Source organism: Prorops nasuta, unplaced genomic scaffold, assembly GCF_024137725.1.
Source record: "Prorops nasuta isolate Cenicafe-Biocafe unplaced genomic scaffold, Cenicafe_Pnas_1.2 PNAS00060, whole genome shotgun sequence".
NCBI lineage: Eukaryota > Metazoa > Arthropoda > Insecta > Hymenoptera > Bethylidae > Prorops > Prorops nasuta.
In genome coordinates this window covers 320,038-340,014 of record NW_027116857.1, presented here as the reverse complement: position 1 = coordinate 340,014, position 19,977 = coordinate 320,038, and the positions used below count along the sequence as shown (strand labels likewise).

Genomic DNA, 19,977 nt, shown 5'->3' with positions numbered 1-19,977 from the left:
CGTGTATTTTCACATAACTTTTTAGGTCACGAACTTTGTACTACGGCCCTTACTAATTTATGCTTATGTAAAATATTTATTTAAAACATATATATATATTTACAATATATAACAATATACTTTTAATTTACAATTGTATCATACCTGTAGTACTTAGTTAGCGACGGAGTATAGAATATATTTTTTAAGGTGATTTTATAATTATGCCTTTTGTGCTTAAAACCAAAACTTCCAAAAACCACCATAACCCACTTCAATCACAAATATGATTATAAATTATACACATATGCACGTTTCTGTATAAATTACTATTTAACAGAAAAAGTATCACAAGTCAGTTAAAATTAGTGTAATATTTAAACTTAATTCCTAAGCTCAATTAAGAGTGCTTTTTCTTTTATACTCTCCTGGGATTTTTAGTAATACATTATTTATCTACTGCTATACATTTACTTTTGGTCCATTGTGCGAAATGAGTAAAGAATAAGTCAGATTGCAAAAGGAAAGGGAAAATCCGATAATAAATATAAGACAAAAAAAGCGGGAAAAATCTGTGCAGCTAGTGTATACAATATAAAAATTAAGCTTGAACTGTCAGAAAAATTTAGAACTTATACATTTCGAAAGAAATTTACAAATGTTAAAACCTTGTGAGAAACAGAAAATCATTACCTCAGTCTCCTTATGGAAATAATTATTTAATTAGTAGGGGGCAGAGTCCATTCAAGTGGCTCCTCGTTTTTCTTTTTCTCTTGCTTTCTACGTTGTCCACGATATCTCGTCCTATTAGGGCTCCAATCGATTGTCTCTCGTACTCTCCAATTAGGCTGAGGTGCAGTGGGTCCACGGTACGTAATATCTTCAAGTACCTCACCCTCGTATTCATAACTAAACTTATAAATATCATGATAGTAACTTCTCAGAGTTGGCTCGGCTCTAAAATTCTGCATGGCACACCAAACGTGGGATAACAAACAAGGGAATCTAGACAGCCAGTACTCTGTGAACTTTTCAGGAATTTCTCCTAGGCTTTCTTGAGCTTCTGGAGTTAATTCCCGGTAGTGATGTTTCTGAAAGAATAAATTTAATTTAATAATACAGCTGATCACATATATCAATATTTTTAACTTACTTTGTTTCTGAGAGCTCGGAGAAGGTCTCGAACGCTTTCTCCGCGATAGCTTCTGTATTTTCTTAGATCAGTAGCGACCTCATGATCGATGTGACATCTCCAATCACCCTGAATAACCCGCATACCTGCTGCCTCCAATGCGCGTAGTGCTGGACTATTTGCGTCGTCTTTTTCCACTCGGTCGCTAACATCTTGAAAGAAACTCAAAACATGGGCATTCTCCCAAAAAATTGGAAAACTATAAATCGCACTTGCTGGTGGTCTATCCGAAGGATCACGCGAAATCATGGACTTAATAAGGATTAATGCCAACTCTTTTTCACTACTGCTTAGACCATTCAGTGCGGTTAAATTGCTTTCGCCACCTAATGGACCCAGATTATTAATAAAATCGAATAAAATTCGGTTAAGAAAAGTTAAAAGGCATACATAGAATATTAGCTTGTCTTCTGAGTGGATCGCCAAATGGATGTTTCCCTTCGGAAAGAACGTAGTAAAACACGCATCCGAGAGAGAACACATCAACAGCACAGGTGGTTCTTTCTCCGTTTAACATTTCTGGTGCTATCCAGCCGTCAGTTCCGGTTATGCCAGATCTTCGTGAAAATGAGACTCGACCAAGCTGCAGTTTCTTGCAGAGGCCAAAGTCTGATATCATCGCACGAACTTCTCCACGTGGCCCAGGCACCGATAATAGGACGTTATGTGGTTTTATATCTCTGTGAACTGTCCATAAAAAATCGTTAAATATTTTTACTGCGATAAATACGAGGCAGCGTTTATATTAATTAAATTATTAAATTTAATAGCATTTATAAATTATTTACCGATATCTAGGAAATGCAAATGTGCCAAGCCAGAAGTTGCCTGTCTCAAAATATTTTTTACGGATATTTTTGATTTGTTGTATCTTCCAGCCACGTAATCTTGGAGAGTGGCTTCTGCGAGCTCTAATGCGATATACCTGAACATTCTGTCTTGTTCTGTACAGAAATATCGAACTACATTCGCATGAGCGTCTGATTCTCTCAGGAGTGCAACCTCTCGATCGGCAAAAGTGAAACAGTCGGGAAGTAAACGCTTTACAGCTACTGATCTTCCATCGAACTCCCCTCTTAACAAATTTTCAATAAAAATATTTAATTAGTTTTTATAAAGACAACCAATTTGATTTATTGAAAACTTACTTGTAAACAAAAGTCCCTTCACAACCTTTTCCTAGAACTTCGCCAGTACTGAAAGTGATTTTCCCAACCCTCACTAGGCCTTCCCCTACATCCTCAGGAATAACAACATTTCCGTTTCTACCGTTGGAGCTCGTATGGCTGTTTTCTCTGGAACCCTGATCATGATTCTACATTTAAAAATACATACCCGAAAGCAGTAACATTGAAAATCTTTTTTTTGCTTTCTCATGTTATAACTTACTTGGGAGAATTGTTGGAATTCCTTAAACTGCGCTTTAATATACCAGAACATAGCAACCACACAACCCATTAGGATAATCAATGCCAACTTTAGACCTTTATTTTCTTGTTGGTTTAACCATTTTTTACTGGCATGGTACGTCGTAGCAATTGTTCTTCGCCACTGACGAGACTCCATTGTCTTATTTTTTATTTCCTCCACTTCCAGGGTGACAGGTTTTTTTGTAGCGTTTAATAAAAAGGATCTTGTTTCTATTACAGGATCAGATCGACCCGTAATTTGCAATGGTTGATTTTGTGATTGATATTCTTTTGGAATTTTGTAGTGACCTTTTGAATAAATTTGAATGAATAAGTAAATAAAAATCTATTAAATATATAAATCCCTTATTTATTATTTACCTAGAGTAATAATACTTTTCCCTTCCACAATGCTCTGATAGCTTTCGTCAGCAGGATTAATATCTTCAATAAATACATGATCGCCAGGCAGAGGAGCACGATTATTTCTCTGAAGATCTGGGATCACTACAGGACCTTCTAGTAAAAGAAAGCTTGATTTACTTGAAATTGTAGCTGTTGTTGAATCAACCAAAGAAGGTAATGCATATAAGCCATATCTGTGCTGGCCAATGTATAAAGTAGGACTGAAAAAAAGAGTTCATCAATAGGTATACATTTATAAATTATAACAGGATGCTTACTATAGTTGAATATCACTGGATTTTATTTCAAAATGATCTAATAACAGATCCAAAGTAGCTTCTGCAATACTGGTAAAAGGAACTGCTATTAATCCATCATTGTTTACTGTGTATGCTGCAATTACTGGACTTCCTAGATCTAATTCCCATAGAATAACACCTAATCTTCTGTCAAGCGTGACAATTCTGCCAGTGGAACTTGTTGTAAAATGAACAAGATCATAATTATCTGTTCCATCTGCTTCCATTTTTGCAGCAGAATAATCATAAAACGTTACATTCCACTTTTTTTCCTTATGTTTACTGTCAACCATAATTATATTATATTCTGTTCTTCCTACAAAAATAGCATCTTGTGTTTTTAGTGGGCATGTATTTTCCACTTTGTCAAAACCTAATAACTGTTCTCTTTCACCAGTTATAGGATCTACACTAAACCAAGTGTCAGTTTTTCTTCCTGTGTACAATATTCCATCACTACTTCTGCATGGGCTACTGGCTACTAATTCAGGAATGGTAAATGGTAATTTCTTTAATGCTTCTGTATCTGTCCCAAATAAATATAGGGAACCATCCTTTGGATCTGGCAAAAACATTGGCATGGATGATTGCGATATATCAACAGGTACTTTGACTACTGGTTCATCATCCTGTCTCCATCTTATATCACCAGATCTTTGTCCTACACCAACAAGTGAACCACTTAGAGTTGATAAAATAAGTAAAGAATCATCTTGTTCTGAGACCAGGCTGGTACTATCATTATCCTCAGTTCCAGAACAGGCCAATAGGCCCGTTACAAAAATTACAATTGTAAATACTTGCATTTTAGCAAGCAGGGTGCTAATATTTATTTTAATAATGCAACCCATATTTGAATTAACAATATTAATATACGAAATACCCCTTTGGGGGCGTAAATATCCCATAAAAATCTGGGCTCCATACAATACCTGAAGTACATTTATTATTGTGGATCAAAATAATATCAAAATTTAAAGAGCTTTCCACTTTCTATACATAAGTATACGTAATTTCGGAATAATATCCGGTAATAGAAATATTGCATCATTTTTTGTGTACTTCTCGACAGACAAAAATGCCTTACTGCGTATCAACAACTATAAAAATAACTTTTTATAAAGCCATTATTAAATCTTTTCACTTCTTTCTTCTTCTCATTTATTAAGATTTATCGTTAAAATTTCAATCTAACTAGTATAACTGTCTAACCAACTGTTGAAGTAATAATATCGTTCGTGTGCTTCTTTATAATGACAGGTTGTAGTGGGTGGTTTTGAGTTTTAAGGTTATTACAAAATCTATTAACGGGAAGGAAGCTGTCCGACATTTTGTTTCGTTCATGTGACGTCATTTGTGTATAAGCGGGTATATCGCTGACATCAGCTGAGTTCGTTTTGTACTGCCAGTACTGAAAACCTATATTTTACGTGACATACATTGTAGAGTTTTAGTACTCGCAGTTAATAAACGAACGCAGCCATCGCCGGCTATACCGGCTTATACACAAATAACGTCACAAAATGTTGGACAAATCTAGTTCGATGCTAATTGGCTGATGAGAACGGTCGTGTTCAGAAAGCGTACCGTTAAGGCAGCACTGTCTTAGCCGTAAGGTTTCTGAACATCTCCATTGTCAGTCAATCAGAATCCAGTCAATCAGCGACATACACTCAGCACTTCAGCAGTCAAAATAGTTATCACTTTAGATATCTGCTCTGCTGCACTAATCAGACATGCTTAGATTTAAACAAACAAATTTCTGTTTTTAAATGAATTTTTAATGCATAAATATAAAATAGCATAGTCTAAACCGGATGTAAAACAAAAATTTTCACTTTTATATTCGCATCGGATACCAATATTTTGTCTGTACTTTTTCATTCCTTTTTAGAACTTAGTTTTTCTTTTAAACAATATTAATATTTCGTTCCATTGTATTTATTGAGGTGTCATTTTAATCGTTAATATATACTCTAAAAATTCAACGTTCCGATATTTAGATTAATTTACAGAAACTAATAAAACATTAATCTTTTTATTTGATTAAAAATTACTGAAAATAAAAAAATAGGATTGGTAGTTACATCGATTATAGTTTTAAACAATCGAAACGATGAATTTGTAAAGTCTACATGTCTACAAGGATCGCCAGAAATAGTGGATCAGGATGAAAGCTTCTACAAATGCGATTGCCGACAATCCATATATGTATAATTGGTTGTTAATAGACAAAAACAGACAAATAAGTGAATCGGTGTCTCTGTCTATATATTAACATGCAATCAATCACATGCCGATTAACGATCATCGCATTTTTAGACGCTTTTCCTCTTGATCCGCTTTATCTGACGACAGCCAATGAAGAACCTGAAAAAGAAGGCCTACCTAACACCGAAAGCTATAATATAATGCCTACTCAATACGCAAACCTAAAGGGCCTACCTATTTCGAAAAGCTAAAGCTAAAAAAAAAACATACGCAAAATATATACAGTCGCAATCACGAACATGAAAAACGTACAAAAAAAATAAAAAATTATATTAACCGAAGAAGAACAGACTGGAACCTATCGGTAGGTTTTCTGTCATTCTTTGGTTAATTAAAAAATTTCCACGGTTTTACTCGTGGGACTCACTCATTCGGCGAAATTCCATCGATGATACATCTGCAGGATGCGATGGGGGTGGCGATGAAGACGCGGAAGAAATTCACTCGCGAAAAATTCACTTTAAAACGGCACTACACGTGACGCGAATTTTATAAATGGTAGGACTATGCGATGCGGTTCTTTTAAATATTACCGTACACGATGCGAATTTTTAAAAAACACTACGCGATACGGATTTTCAAATTTCCCTGCGCGACGCGGAAGTTTTAAACTGTCATGAGCTGAGTTTTATTTAGCTATACTTTTAACACTTTTCTACACTTTCCGTATTTCTGTCTTTGTCCATTGTATAAGTTGACAACTTAAAAAGTGCACAAAGTGTAAAAAGTGTAGCAACTTTTTGCTAAATAAAACACAGCTATGGTTTGACAAGGATTTTCGATCGCGCACTTACACTTTAAAATAAGGTCTCTCACTGAAACAAAGAAAACAAAGATTACTTTATTATATTAATTCTTATTGAATTAATTTCACTCTATATTCTAGCTTCAAAATAAAAATAATGTCAATTACAGGTTATGAGAGTTTTTGAAACTGTTATCCTTGACCACACAAGCACTTCGCGCGTTCGCGGCAACTGGCGGCAACTGACAATGTGCCCGCAATGTGGCCGGAAGACGGAATTCAATTATCGTGATTGGCTTCGGCACCGACAGGCGGTGCTTTCGACGTGCTTCTCTCTCTCTCAGCTGAGTTGCACTTTCTATTCTTTTTGATTCTGCTTCTGCTGAAAATTCTGCTGCTTTCTATTTACTTTTGGTTTTGCATATAACTCCCAATATATGCTTTTCCTATTTAGAACTGATTAAAAAGTTAATATTAAATATTTTTTTTTACAGAAAGTAATTTATACAGGTTATTTTTATGCAATAAGTAAATATGATATTACAAAACGCATTACAGGTGGTACTATTTTAAACTTTACTGTTGTAAATATATGATTAGAGGTTAATTCCAATATGCATATTTTAGTGTTATACACCATATATTTGTCAAAAATCATCGATATGTCAGCTGTCAATACAATCAAAATTTAGTTGTAAAATTAGAAATGTAGCGAATAGCTATAAAAGGTGGATAACTTTTCAAAGACCAGCTTTAATATTGGGAATTGAAACTAGCTGTGATGATAGTGGATGTGCAATTGTAAATAATAAAGGAGAAGTTTTAGGGGAATCTCATCATTCACAACATCTTATACACTTAAAGTGATAATTTCAAAGGTTTAAAATTTACTATTGTTATATCATAAAGTAAAAGTTTAAATAGATTTTAAAAATCTGCCAGGCATGGGGGAATTTTGCCACCTCTAGCAATGACATTACATAAGCAAAACCTGACGAAAATTTGTGAAATTGCATTGAAAGCTGCAAATTTACAAGTAAGGAATCTTGATGCAATTGCAGTTACTACAAAGCCAGGTCTGCCATTGTCTCTTTTGGTAGGCTTAACATTTGCTAAATATTTATCTAGAAAAGCAAACAAACCTCTTATACCAATACATCATATGGAAGCTCATGCGCTTACTGCTAGGTCAATACAACAGGTTAATATTTTAGAGCCAATTTAGACTGAATAGAATTCAAACAATTTATTAATACTTTTCTTTAGATTGACTATCCATTTTTAAGCCTTTTAATCTCTGGAGGACATAGTTTGTTAGTTTTGGTTAACAATGTTGATGAATTTTATGTCCTTGGAAATACTTTAGACAATGCAGTTGGTGAAGTATTTGATAAGGTAATTGAAAGTTTTTATTTGAAGGGTTAAAACTATGTTACATTCAATAGCATTTTTTATAGATTGCAAGGCAGTTAAAGTTAACCAATATGCCAGAATATTCTACTTTGAGTGGAGGACAGGCAATTGAAAATGCAGCAAAGAAAGCTACAGACCCTAAACAATTTATATTCAGCTCAACAATGAATTCCTATAAAAATTGCATGTTCAGTTTCAGTGGAATTAGGAACAATGCTACCAGATTTATTTTAAGAGAAGAAAAAGCATATAATATTGAAGGAGATAAAGTTATCCCTAGTGTATACAATCTTTGTGCCAGCTTTCAATTGGCAGTTGCATTACATCTTTGTCATAGAACTCAAAGGGCTATGCAGTTTTTAGATGAGAATGAACTGATTCCAAAGGATAAGAGAGCTCTGGTTAGATCTTATTTTAGTAACTTTAAATAGCATAATTTGATGTTATTAATTTCAGGTAATTTCTGGGGGATCTGCCAGTAATGATTTTTTAGCAAAAGCTTTAAGCATTTTAAGTTCTGAAATGAATTACAAATTTGTTAGAACTCCACCTAGGCTTTGTACAGATAATGGCGTTATGGTTGCATGGAATGGGATGGAGAGGTGGATGGCAAATGCAGGAGTTATAAAGGAAAGAACAGTAATAGAAAGTTGCGATATACAACCCGAGTGCCCTCTAGGTGTCGACTGGACTGGCAGAGTTGAAGAAGCAAACATAAAATGTAAATGGGTTAAAATAGAAAAGCAACTTTTTCAAAATAACTAATATATTCATAAGCAGTTTTATACAATTGTACAGAATAAATTTTATATTAAATTAATGAAGGAGCATTTACATACACCTTATGCAAACCATTTAAATTATAAAATTAAATCGCAGTTGGCATATTCAGTCGTAGTTCATTTTTAATCTTGTTCAATAATTCCTTTTCTGTAATACAATTACTTTCAAAATTCTTTCTCTCTTCAAAACTATCTAACACATTTCTAATACACTCTTTAATGTCAACTAGCTCTTTGCTTTTTCTATCTTTTAAAGTTGTTTTAAAAATTTGGTCAAATGTTAATAATTTTTCAGGTCTTATGTCCATTTCAATTTTATCTACAAAGCTAGACATATCTTTTAAAGTAGATTTAATTTCTTCATAAATATGAGATGCATTATTTGTGTCCATTTTGTTCAAAATGAGAATGCATGGCATATTGAGTAAATCAGGTTTATATAATTCTATCTCCTTATTCAAAAGGACAATTGTTTCTAAACAGCTTCTAAAATTGTGCTGAAGGGATAATCTAAAGCCTTGAATGTCCACAATAAATATTAATAGTTTGGTCCTTTGTATATGCTTTAAAAACGTATGTCCCATTCCAATATTTTTATGAGCTCCTTCTATTAACCCAGGTAAATCAGCTACAGAAATACATCTTCCATCTTTGTAGACTATTGTTCCCAATTGTGGCATTATGGTTGTAACTGAAATATGATATTTATAAATCTAAAATACAAAATATCATTTCATAGAATATTTAAACAATAGGCACATACAAGGGTAAGAAGCAATTTTTGGCTTAGCATTAGACATTGCTTTTAAAAATGTACTCTTTCCAGCATTTGGGAAACCAATTAAGCCCACGTCAGCAATTAATTTAAGATCTAGAAGTATCCTATGAGCTTGACCTTTTTCACCACAAAATCCAGTTTCTTCACGGCCTCCCAAACCTCCTCTTGCTACTAATAATTTGTCATTATCTGTATTTACTTCACCTAAATTAATTAAAAACATAACTTAATATAGTCTCTTTTAGAGTTGTTGACAAATATAAAAGGATGCAAGTTTTATTTACCTAATTTTACCCCATTTTCAGAGTAAACAGATACTCCACAGGGAACCTCTATCATCAAATCTTTACCAGGTTCTCCAATAATACCTCTTCTACTACTATCACCTCCGCTACCTGCAGCATGCTGTTTAATGGTTGCTTTCTTTTTGAGACTGAGAAGATTAGCTTCTTCTTTTGGAACAAGAAACACATTTCCTCCAGATCCCCCTATTCCACCATAACGGGGCAGTCCTGCTCCCCCATTGCCAGCTTTCACATAAAGTGTCAAAGAGTCCAGAAATGTTTTTCCACCTTTTTTGAATGTCTACGATATTCACGAACTTTTTCTTTATAAATCTTTCCCATTCACATGCTAATTTAATTTTATATGTGTACTTACTTTTACTGCATAACCAACAAATGGTGTTAAATAAACCATCGTTTCACTGGTTGTATTAGAAGAATAGTTTATAAAAAAATGTTTATACTCATCAAATTAATAAAATATTTTCAGATTTAAAATAGTTTTAAATGTTTTTAAATTTTATAAATACAGTCATACGACTTTTATTTCGAATACATGAAAACCACTGTTTTCATTAGATGTAAAATGTAAAACATGTTTAACGAAAAGTTTTAAAAAGTGCAAGTATTCGTCCATAGATGGTGCTAGTATACCCTCATATGATAAAGGGAATTTTAAAGGGATTAGAAACTTTGAATATAGGCTAAAGTATAGAGAGTTCATTTAGTATCGCCCACCTTAGTCTTGTAACAAATTATTTTTGGAATAAGTGATTCTAAATTGTTCTTTTAAGCAATAAAACCTACTTTCTCATTCCCTACAATGCCCTACATGATCATTCTGGCGTCACTAACGTAAAAATTACAGTTTCGTTTAAGCCAACGCTATATAATTTTTTTATCAGTACCGATTCGGAAACTAAACGCGAATATGGAACGAAAAACAGGGAATCGGCTTATTCATTATGAGCACATCAATCTCAACACAGTGACATTACGGTAAGAATGTTTATAGGTATATTATCTGGGCCTGGGGCTATCTATCTATATTTTTGCCAGTTTAAACAACTTTTCTTACAGGTATTCAGTGACGCGTTCTTATTTCTTTGTTTTTGTGTGGGTATTCACGTATGTATACATATATACCGAATAGGCTAATAAGTGTCATGATGATAAAACATTCGTTTAATTAACTTTAAGTGGATTGGCTATATAGTTACTTTCTACAAGCATTTTAAGTCACTATGTTTCATAAAAGCTAGTTGCAAGCATGGATTTAAGTGCAGTCTTTGGCATTATTTTTGGGGTAATTGCTTTAAGTGTATTCTATTTATTTTGGAAGTACGAACATTGCACGAATTATTGGCGAATGCGAGGCATACCACAAGCTTCCGGTTTACTTCCAATATTTGGTAACATGTTCCCCTTCCTTACGCTGAAGTACAGTATTTTTGGTTTGTCAGAAAAATTATATGATGAGAACAAAAACTACAGCATGGTGGGATTTTTCGACATGCACGTACCAGCTTTAATCGTACGAGATCCGGATCTGGTAAAAACAGTGATGCAAACGGAATTCGGAAATTTCCAAATCAATTGTTTTCCTCTAAATGTCGATCATGATCCATTACTCTTGAAAAATCCCTTTTTCACCCTGGGAGAACCATGGTCTAATTCTAGAAAGCGTTTAACGTTCGCTTTTTCAAGCATGAGACTAAAGATTATGGCACATACAGTATCATTGTTGTGCGACAAGTTCCAAGCGTATGTTGACAAACAACTAGATGAAAAGAAGAAGCTTGAAGTATCCGCTAAAGATTTCTTTGGAAGGTTCACTGCAGAGGGTGTGGCTAATATTGGCTTTGGCTTGGAGGGGAAATGTTTCGAGGAAAACACAGACTCGTCGTCTTTCACGGAGATTGGAAATCGACTGTTTAACCTTACTTTTTTTAAGGGCTTTATGTTGAATCTCGTGGTATGTTTTCCATTGTTGAACAAACTGTTGGGTGTTACCTTCTTAACCGAAGACTCTAATTTATTCTTCCGGACAGCGGTAAGAAACATTATAAAAACTAGAAGATCAGAAGAGACCAAGAGAAAGGATTTCTTTCAAATGATGATCGACTTTGAGAAAATGGAAGGGGAGGAGATTGACGAGGACTCTTTGGCGTCTCACGCGGTTTCGTTCTTTTTAGATGGTTTCGAAACATCTCGTATCACACTTAGTTTTCTCTCTTATCACTTGGCTACAAATCAGGATGTTTACCGGAAGCTCCGCGAGGAAGTTTTGGCGGTAATGGCCAAACACAGCAACGCCATTACTTATGACGCCTTGAAAGATATGACGTACATGGACCAAGTAATAAACGAATCGTTGAGAATAACTCCCAGTGTTGGTGCCTTCATGAAACAGTGTTCTAAGGACACAGTGCTAAGAGGAAACGATGGTTTGTCAGTGAGAGTGGAGAAAGGTACGAAAATCCTAGTCTCTGCTACCAGTTTGCATACCGATCCAGAGTATTGGACAAATCCACTGAAATTCGATCCAGAAAGATTCAGTCCAGATAGAAAATCAGATATTAAAAAGTTCAGCTATCTTCCATTCGGCGAAGGACCAAGAATTTGCGTCGGTATGAGATATGCTTTGTTACAAGTGAAAGCTTGTTTGGCACAATTCGTCAGAAATTATGCTGTTGAACTTTCTACAAAAACCCAAGTTCCACTTCGAATGGACCCAGCTTACTTCTTGCCATATCCTGTGGGTGGAATCTGGATTTGTATAAAACGAGCCGTGGAAGAATTTTAACTACATTGAATACGAGAGTAACTAAAGGTTAATACATAAATGAGCTTTCGGTTTACGCGAACAATACTTTCCAGTGCATATCTACAAACCATACAACTCTAATGGTAATTACTTTAAAAGTAGGGTTTTATCAGTTTTCTCACAGTTTAATATACGAGTTAGCGCCTACTTTTTCTGTTATTATAAAATTCAAATAAATTATAAAAAATAATGGTCGTTTATTTGCCAGTGTAATAGTTGGTTTTTACAAAAGGCATTTTTGTTATTGTGGCTTTGTAATTTTTTCCACGGACTTCGAGCAATACGCCACGTCCAGATTGCGCTAAATCTCGTGGTATATATCCCATTGCAACTGGACGACCCAGTGTGGGGCTTGGACCGCCGGAAGTTACTTTGCCCACGCGTTCGCCTTCAGGTGTCAATATGGCGGCACCCTCTCTAGCTGGAGGTCCTTGACTCAAAAGCAAACCCACTCGTCTCTTCGTTGGTCCAGTCTTAATCTGCGACAATATTTTTTCAGCTCCTGGAAAATCTGCCGTACCACGTCTTCGTTTGGCTGCAAATATAGCATTACATTTAATAATTAAAAATTTGTCATCTTTAAACTGACATCCATACAACTCACCAATGAGCCAAGTTAGCGCAGCTTCGATTGGTGTAGTATTTTCATCAATATCGTGACCGTACAGGCAAAGACCAGCTTCTAATCTATTTTTTAATCATTGCAAGCAAATAATTACAGATAACTGAAGATATGGAATCCACACGTTTGAGTTATTATTATTTTAGTAAGTGTACCTTAAACTGTCCCTAGCACCAAGCCCAGCTAGTTTGACGTCAGGATTTTCCAGCAATTTTTGTGCAATATTAATGGCGTGTTTTCCAGGTAGAGAAATTTCAAAGCCATCCTCGCCTGTGTATCCGCAGCGAGAGATTCTGATTTCACTGTCAAAGGCATTGGTCACCACGCTGCTCATAAATTTGAGTTTTGTGAGGTCAATGTTTACCAAAGGCTGCAGAGTTGCAAAAGCTGTTGGGCCTTGAAGGGCAATCAGTCCTTGCTCCAGTGGATCCAGAAACTCGACGCTTACACTTTTACCCTGATTCTTGAAGATATCCTGCAATTAAAATCATGACTATATTGTTGAGGTACGATAAAGGGTAAGTATGAAGTTTTTGTGTAAACTGATAAAGATTTATTGAAAAAATAATTGGTGAACCTTTTGTTGCAAGAGCAATTTACTGTCTTCGTCCCGTCTACCAGCGTTGGAGACTACGTAATAATCGTCCTCCTGGTTTTTGGTAATGATGAGGTCGTCGAGGATCCCACCGTTTTCGTTGGTGAAGACGGTGAGAGTAGCTTGTCCTTGGCCCAGATTCTTCAAGTCGCAGGTGGTTAACGATTCAAGAAAATCTGCGGAATCCTTGCCAATTACACGAGTCTGCAGCATGTGGCCAACGTCGAAAAGAGACGCGAATGTTCTCGTATGCTGATGAGAAGCTGCGATTGCATCTTTGTATTGCACGGGTAAAAGCCATCCAGCGAAGTTCACTATTTTACCTGCAATTTGACTCGTATTATTGTTTTTAACTCGTAATTGTATGAGATATGTGACAGTGAAGTGTTTTAATTTCGATAATAATACTGTAAAAGGTGCATTATAAGGCAGAATTATATCAAAGTTGTTTTTAATATTATATATACCTATCGACAGTCCTTATACATATAAGGGTATACTCAGAAGAACAATTGGTTGTAAGCACAGATTCTAATTAGAAAAAAAATGTATTTTTTTGCGTTACTGATGTAAACTTAGTAATGTGCAGTTGCATAATCACAGATAAGTTGAGAAATTCTGTTTACCATTGATTGGTTGTTATCAAAATTATGATAACTAAATGTTTTATAAGTATACAATTACCTTGTTTTTCCACGTGCAGATCGTACAAACAAGTTTTCCTCGCTTCCTCAGTGACGGACGATAGCCAGCGTTTTTGAACCCACGTGATTCCACAGGTGGGAAAGGTACGATCGACCGAAAATCTCGGATATGACGTAAGATTGAAAACTTTGGAAAAACCGGATGGGAATTGATTTTCCAAGCCTTTCCAGTGATTCTCCAAGCTTTCCAGTCGAGCTAGACCGTTTCGAGTACCAAGACGGAGCATCATAGTTTGCCGCTCCTTGTCAATTTCGTACTAAACTAAGTTTCAGTTGCCGCGCACGTTCCATGAACAATTCCTGCGCGATGAACTCTGGGTCATCCCAATATTCCTATCAGACTCGGATTAACCGAATTTCACTCTTCTCTACCATCTTACACTCCGGAGACTAACTTTCTTCATTATCGAATATCCATTTTTCTAATAGATTCGACTCGTTTTATTATTTTCAACAATTTATTAGTTTAAATAAAGATAAATTTTCATTCAACGCACAAAATTTATTACGCGTTATTAAAGTAATAAATAAAGGCCAAAGACGTTTCCGGTTATCGCTTTTCAAATTTGTAATTGGAACATTTTCTAGAAAAACTGTAAACAGCCCTGACCAATTTTCAAAAGATAACTTGTATTTATAAACGCACATTTTCCTATCTACAGATATACACCAAGGAAATAGTATCAGTAAAAGCTTCGTGCGTAAGTGAGATCAAGGTGTCAAGTAAGAGTGGACGATAAGGGAACGTTATCAGTAATCGGGTATATGGTTTAAGTCACGAGACTTGAAAATGCTTATTAAATTTTTATTGTACCACGTAATAATAATAATAATAATAATAATAATTGCAATAATAATGATTGTAGTAATAATAAATCGTAATAATCGTCATCGCAATAATAATCGTGATAATAATGACCATAATAAAATGGCGATAATAATGACAATAGTAATAATAATAATAATAATAATCGTCGTCATAATAATAATAGAGATTCGTAAATGTAATGATAATCATTATCGTCGCTAGTAATCGAATGACAATGTCAATATTTATAGTAGCGTGTCGAACGGAGAAACGACCTTAAAAAACGAAGACAGCATCAATGTTTGTTCGTACATATTGTTTGTAGCTTCCACTTTTTTCACTTGGCTTGCTCTCTCTTCTTCCTGAATCCAACAATCCTTCATACACTCTGATTCGCGCTGATATTCTCTCACGTTTATTCAAGACGTTTAACGTCTTTTTCGACATACAGGCTCTCACTCTCTCTCATTCGACCACACATTCTTTCGCTCAGTCGCACAACAAATGCACACACACATTCTCTCTCTCTCTCTCTCTCTCTCTCTCTCTCTCTCTCTCTCTCTCCCTTTCTGTTTCGTGTCTCAATACAATCGATGCAAAATTGTTACAACGCTTTTTGTACGTGTGCCTGTGTCCCTGTGAGCGTGTAATGTGTTTGTCTCAAGGTTCGTTTTGTTTTTCTACCGTTTCGTTTTTTTCCTTCGTTTGTCCCTCTCTGCCTCAATCGTACTCTGCTCGACGCTTTTCCCTAGTATACTTAATGCTCCACACACATCCTCTCGAATTCTTTATCCGCTTGCACTTGTTCCGATCACGTTCACTCACACTGGTAAATCGGTTTTTGTTATAGTGGAGGGACGGAGAGCTGGAGAATTTGGAGGTTATGTGGAAGGTGCTGGCGAATAAGATTGGGAGGCTTAAAAATTGTTTGCGAATGGGAGGTGGAATGATGATTGATGATGGGTACGATAAGAAGGGGGGTGGGGTGTAGGGTTTTCTCTCGCTGCAAGATGAAACGAATGAACCGCGGTATAAAAAAAGAAAAGAAAAGATGTTAGAAATGCAAAAAGACGTCGGGACGTCGATCGACGACACGAAGGAGTATTTTTACTTTCTAGCAGTTATTAAAAAATCCTTCGATTCTCGAGGCGCTCGGTCCTCCGTGTCGAAGATCGGACGGTCGCCAACGGTCGAGGTTTACCGGTCACGGTTTTATATATTTATATGTACTATATATTGTTATAGGGGGGTAGCAGAGACGAGTCTCTTGAGCTACCATCTCCTATCGTTCTGGGGGAAAACTGAAAATTCTCTCTATTATAGAACTATTTAGTTAGACCATCACTCAAAAATTTACTGTCCCGTTTTCCTGAAAATTTGTCACTGCTACATTTGCCTGTTTTTTCTTTGCTTCCTGTTAGAATTTTATTCGACTCTCTGCTTCGTCGCCTCTCCTCCTCGCCGTGGAGGTCCACCGCGAAGACGGGGTCGCTCGTTTGGGTTTTCGATTTTTCATTGTAAAAGTGGCAAAGTGGCCGGGCGTTTAGCGTTCTCCAAAATGGCGGCCCGTCGTCGCGGTGGACTTTGGACGCACGTACACGTTGCGTGCACGTGCCTTGGTGTGTGCGTGGTACGTATGTATACGTGTGTGCGCATACATACATACATATATGTATATCTTTATATATAGATATATTGCCTGTTTAAACTTTTGCCTCATATCTGCTATTGATCGTGAAAAGAATGAAGGAACGAGTCGTTTCCTCTTGGAAGAAACCCGGTCGTGGAAACTAAAACAAGAGTTTCTTTGCTTTTACGCTCTATTATTGTATCATGTATTGTATACTGCGTTATTAAAAAAGCTGCCGAAAGGTTAAAACCGATATCCGTTTAAAATTTCGTAAAAATTCACTCTCACTCTTCTCTATCGTATATGCCATGACTGTACTATTATTGCTTTTTGGAGGGGAGGGGACTTGTTAGTTTCGTTTCCTCAAAATTTGCGTCTTTTGGGGAACTCTCTTACTTGCTCTTTCTCTAACTACCTTCCATTCTCTCGTTCTCTCATTCTCGCTCCCTATATACTTCGAGTTTGATAATTTTGTCTAAAAATTCCACTGTTTGTCTCTTAGCTATGCACAATAATCATGATATATAATAATCATAATCGTAATCATAATAATAATAATCATAATGATAATAATAATAATCACGACTCGAATACATCATCGATCACCTCCGAATATAGATACAATAATTTTTTGTCCTTATCTTTCGCTTTCTCTCTCTCTCTCTTTCTCTCACTCTCTCACGCGCGCACGCTTTCTCTCTCACATACACAATTACATCTCATAATAATGATCGTTAGGTCGTCGTATATCTATACATATACATATACATATATATATATAATTTATAAAATGAAAATAGGTACAATTTTGGACGCTTTTCTTCGTCGAAAAAACGCTCCGAAAAATTCATTTTCGCTTAATAATGCCCATCGGTTGCGATTCTAGTCCACTTGGTAGTAAAATTTTGTATACTCACGCGATCTCACACTGAATTCGCACAAATTTAATCTCTCTCTCTCGCTCGCTCGCTCTTTGATTTAATCACACTCACTCTAATAAGATATTTTTTCGCTATCTTCATCCCATTCTCTCACTCTTTCTCACCCTATTAAAAGCACTCTCTCGTTTGAGTCACATTTTTTCAATGAAAAACAAATGCTTATTCACACACGTTTAATTTGAGCGGCGGGAATACCGCTACCTCGCGAAACACTTTTTGCCTTTTCGCCATTTAATTTCTAGAAAAAGAGCTTAAATTTTAGGCTGGCCAATTCGCGTGCTTCCGGAATCGACGAGCTTCCAGCGGCGCCCGCGATGGAGAAAAACTTAACACCATCTCGAGTCTTATCTCTACGTCGTATTTACAGCGACTTAGATTTATCTTTAGAATCTCTACCTTACCGATTGATGGTACGAATCGTCGCGTCGCTTCCTCTACAAAAATTCGGTCTCCACAATCGTTAAACAGCGCAACTTTTTTCTCCAATTCATTTGGACCTGCTCGTTTAATCGGAAGAATTAGCGAGACCCGAAGATTTACACATTTTTTTGCTCCACTGTTTTCTCCACGCATCCTTAAATTATACATACCTTCGCTGAATCAGTTTCGCACTTTTTGCCGCAATCATCTTCGTTTCGTCGAGGCCTATAGCTCTGTGCTTTATTTTATTTACTCCCTCTTTATCATTCAAAACCGGATCTAGCTCTTTTTTTTGTATTCAAAGCGAAGACAATTTCAGCAAATTTGCAAAATTCATTCTGACTCGCTTAGAATGCTCGGTTATCCTAAAATGTTAGATAAGTACATTTTCCCCCTTACATGATTATAATTGCTACAGTGTTCAATGACAACTACGTGCAAACGTTTGCCCCCTGCACTTAAATATCCTCACGAAATTTAACAATAGTTTAGATTGCAAAATAATACATTGTGTTAATGCTGTTCTCTTACATATGATATGTCTATATAAGAAACTGCTTTTAAATACCTCTGCAAGGCTTCAACATTTCAATTACAAAATTGGAGAACTTATTAAATATCTGAATTTTCAGCTTGAATCAAGTACTCTTATAAATATGGAAGAAGTATCTTTCAACAATATTAGGTGTATTCTCAAAAATATTTTGACGACACAGAATCATAACCACTATTTTCTTGCAATATTATCCAAGCGTATTTGATAAACACTTTCTCGCTTTCTCGCGCACAACAAGCAAAGAGTCATAATAGAATTAAATTTTGTTTTCTTAGAAATTGAAAGAGAAAATTGTTTACTCGTTTCGTGACAAGAAAGTGTTCGAATGTAATAATTACAACTTTTCATGTCAATGAGTTGCTTCTTCCAGTACAAATAGATGTAATGTCGAAAAAAGAAAAATTAAAAAAAAAAACGATTAGTGTCCACTCGATACTCGCACTGAGGCAAATTTTGTTCCAGTAACCAAAATTCTTCTTACGAACAATAAAATAGTTTTTCTTCTGCCCGAAAATATGCGCAATATACACAATATTGTCTGAACAGATTCGTTAATGGAACAAAATGATGCAAAGTGTTTTATCTCAACCCCTTTCGTCCTTTTCTCCCTATTTATAATAATAAATGTTTAGTTATAATGTACGGAATCGATAACAACACTTTTCCTCAGTGCGGTATATTATAATATCACCGTACAAATATTTACATGATCGAAATGTTCTTATCAAGTCAAAACCCAATAGTGTTTATTATTCTCAAAGGTATACTGTTTATCGCAAATGACAGCGTTCTCCTATTCACTCGAATTGCTATTTTTGTCAGAAGAATTTTGCTTCATAAACGTACACAAGTTTTTGACTCTTTTCCTTGAATAACATTACTGTACATCGCATAATTCTAAAAAATAGTTGTGGTAATATTTAATATATGATGCAGAAGTTGGACACTGGTCCGAATGTCGAACATAACCTCAAACAAAGTGATTATACTTCTTCTTGGCCTTATGTTTACGAAATATAATATGCTTGGGCTGTAATAACGTTATTAACTCTGTTCATTGAACACTGCCTCCGTGCACAGTAAAGATTTTGGTCGTGCATTGGTATTATTGGATCGTTCGTTGGGAAAAAGATAGGAACCTGATGTTTTTTTAAGCTTTTGGCGGACGCGCGACAAATCTCGTTGGTCGCGCGGAAGCACTCGTTGACGAACAACAACAACAACAACAACGAAATGAGTCCCTTCACCGAAGAGAGGGATATCGACCCAGGATCGTTCGTAAACTTGTCGCACCGAGTCTTGTCGATGTATCATATT

General features: G+C 35.7%; 5 protein-coding genes across 9 annotated transcripts; 2 read left to right on the top strand and 3 right to left on the bottom strand.

Annotated features, from left to right (window-relative positions):
• Nucleotides 1–71: 71 nt before the first annotated feature.
• Nucleotides 72–4,591, bottom strand: LOC136784543 (serine/threonine-protein kinase/endoribonuclease IRE1-like). Of its 2 annotated transcripts, none has more exons than XM_066745250.1 (8): nucleotides 3,264–4,591; nucleotides 2,962–3,206; nucleotides 2,561–2,889; nucleotides 2,320–2,486; nucleotides 1,960–2,246; nucleotides 1,562–1,858; nucleotides 1,133–1,497; nucleotides 72–1,070 (listed from the first exon to the last, which is right to left on the bottom strand). In XM_066745250.1, exons 1-8 carry the CDS (start codon nucleotides 4,190–4,192, stop codon nucleotides 699–701), a joined length of 2,991 nt encoding a protein of 996 aa, XP_066601347.1. In that variant the 5' UTR covers nucleotides 4,193–4,591; the 3' UTR covers nucleotides 72–698. The 2 variants fall into 2 exon arrangements, with proteins under 2 accessions (XP_066601347.1, XP_066601348.1); XM_066745251.1 differs by having other exon boundaries at nucleotides 2,320–2,474.
• Nucleotides 4,592–6,690: 2,099 nt separating this feature from the next.
• On the top strand, nucleotides 6,691–8,533 carry Tcs4 (Threonyl-carbamoyl synthesis 4). Its single transcript, XM_066745262.1, has 6 exons — nucleotides 6,691–6,858; nucleotides 6,928–7,163; nucleotides 7,243–7,501; nucleotides 7,567–7,695; nucleotides 7,758–8,114; nucleotides 8,170–8,533. The coding sequence occupies exons 1-6, from the start codon at nucleotides 6,835–6,837 to the stop codon at nucleotides 8,476–8,478; spliced, it is 1,314 nt and encodes a 437-aa protein (XP_066601359.1). The 5' UTR covers nucleotides 6,691–6,834; the 3' UTR covers nucleotides 8,479–8,533.
• Nucleotides 8,461–10,137, bottom strand: LOC136784550 (GTP-binding protein 10 homolog). The gene is made up of 4 exons (XM_066745263.1): nucleotides 9,934–10,137; nucleotides 9,558–9,858; nucleotides 9,259–9,477; nucleotides 8,461–9,186 (listed from the first exon to the last, which is right to left on the bottom strand). The coding sequence occupies exons 1-4, from the start codon at nucleotides 9,970–9,972 to the stop codon at nucleotides 8,582–8,584; spliced, it is 1,164 nt and encodes a 387-aa protein (XP_066601360.1). The 5' UTR covers nucleotides 9,973–10,137; the 3' UTR covers nucleotides 8,461–8,581.
• Nucleotides 10,138–10,292: 155 nt separating this feature from the next.
• Nucleotides 10,293–13,020, top strand: LOC136784547 (cytochrome P450 6a2-like). 3 transcript variants are annotated; one of them, XR_010824425.1, is made up of 4 exons: nucleotides 10,293–10,556; nucleotides 10,638–12,467; nucleotides 12,593–12,811; nucleotides 12,884–13,020. XR_010824425.1 is itself a non-coding variant. In XM_066745258.1 (3 exons), the coding sequence occupies exon 2, from the start codon at nucleotides 10,828–10,830 to the stop codon at nucleotides 12,361–12,363; it is 1,536 nt and encodes a 511-aa protein (XP_066601355.1). In that variant the 5' UTR covers nucleotides 10,293–10,556; nucleotides 10,638–10,827; the 3' UTR covers nucleotides 12,364–12,390; nucleotides 12,884–13,005. The 3 variants fall into 3 exon arrangements, 1 of the variants encoding a protein (XP_066601355.1); XR_010824426.1 differs by lacking the exon at nucleotides 12,593–12,811 and having other exon boundaries at nucleotides 12,884–13,003; XM_066745258.1 differs by lacking the exon at nucleotides 12,593–12,811 and having other exon boundaries at nucleotides 10,638–12,390; nucleotides 12,884–13,005.
• LOC136784548 (aminomethyltransferase, mitochondrial) lies at nucleotides 12,476–14,845 on the bottom strand. Of its 2 annotated transcripts, XM_066745261.1 has the most exons (5): nucleotides 14,286–14,840; nucleotides 13,584–13,924; nucleotides 13,162–13,481; nucleotides 12,989–13,071; nucleotides 12,476–12,919 (listed from the first exon to the last, which is right to left on the bottom strand). In XM_066745261.1, the coding sequence occupies exons 1-5, from the start codon at nucleotides 14,533–14,535 to the stop codon at nucleotides 12,582–12,584; spliced, it is 1,332 nt and encodes a 443-aa protein (XP_066601358.1). In that variant the 5' UTR covers nucleotides 14,536–14,840; the 3' UTR covers nucleotides 12,476–12,581. The 2 variants fall into 2 exon arrangements, with proteins under 2 accessions (XP_066601358.1, XP_066601356.1); XM_066745259.1 differs by having other exon boundaries at nucleotides 12,476–13,071; nucleotides 14,286–14,845.
• Between the last annotated feature and the right edge of the window lie 5,132 nt (nucleotides 14,846–19,977).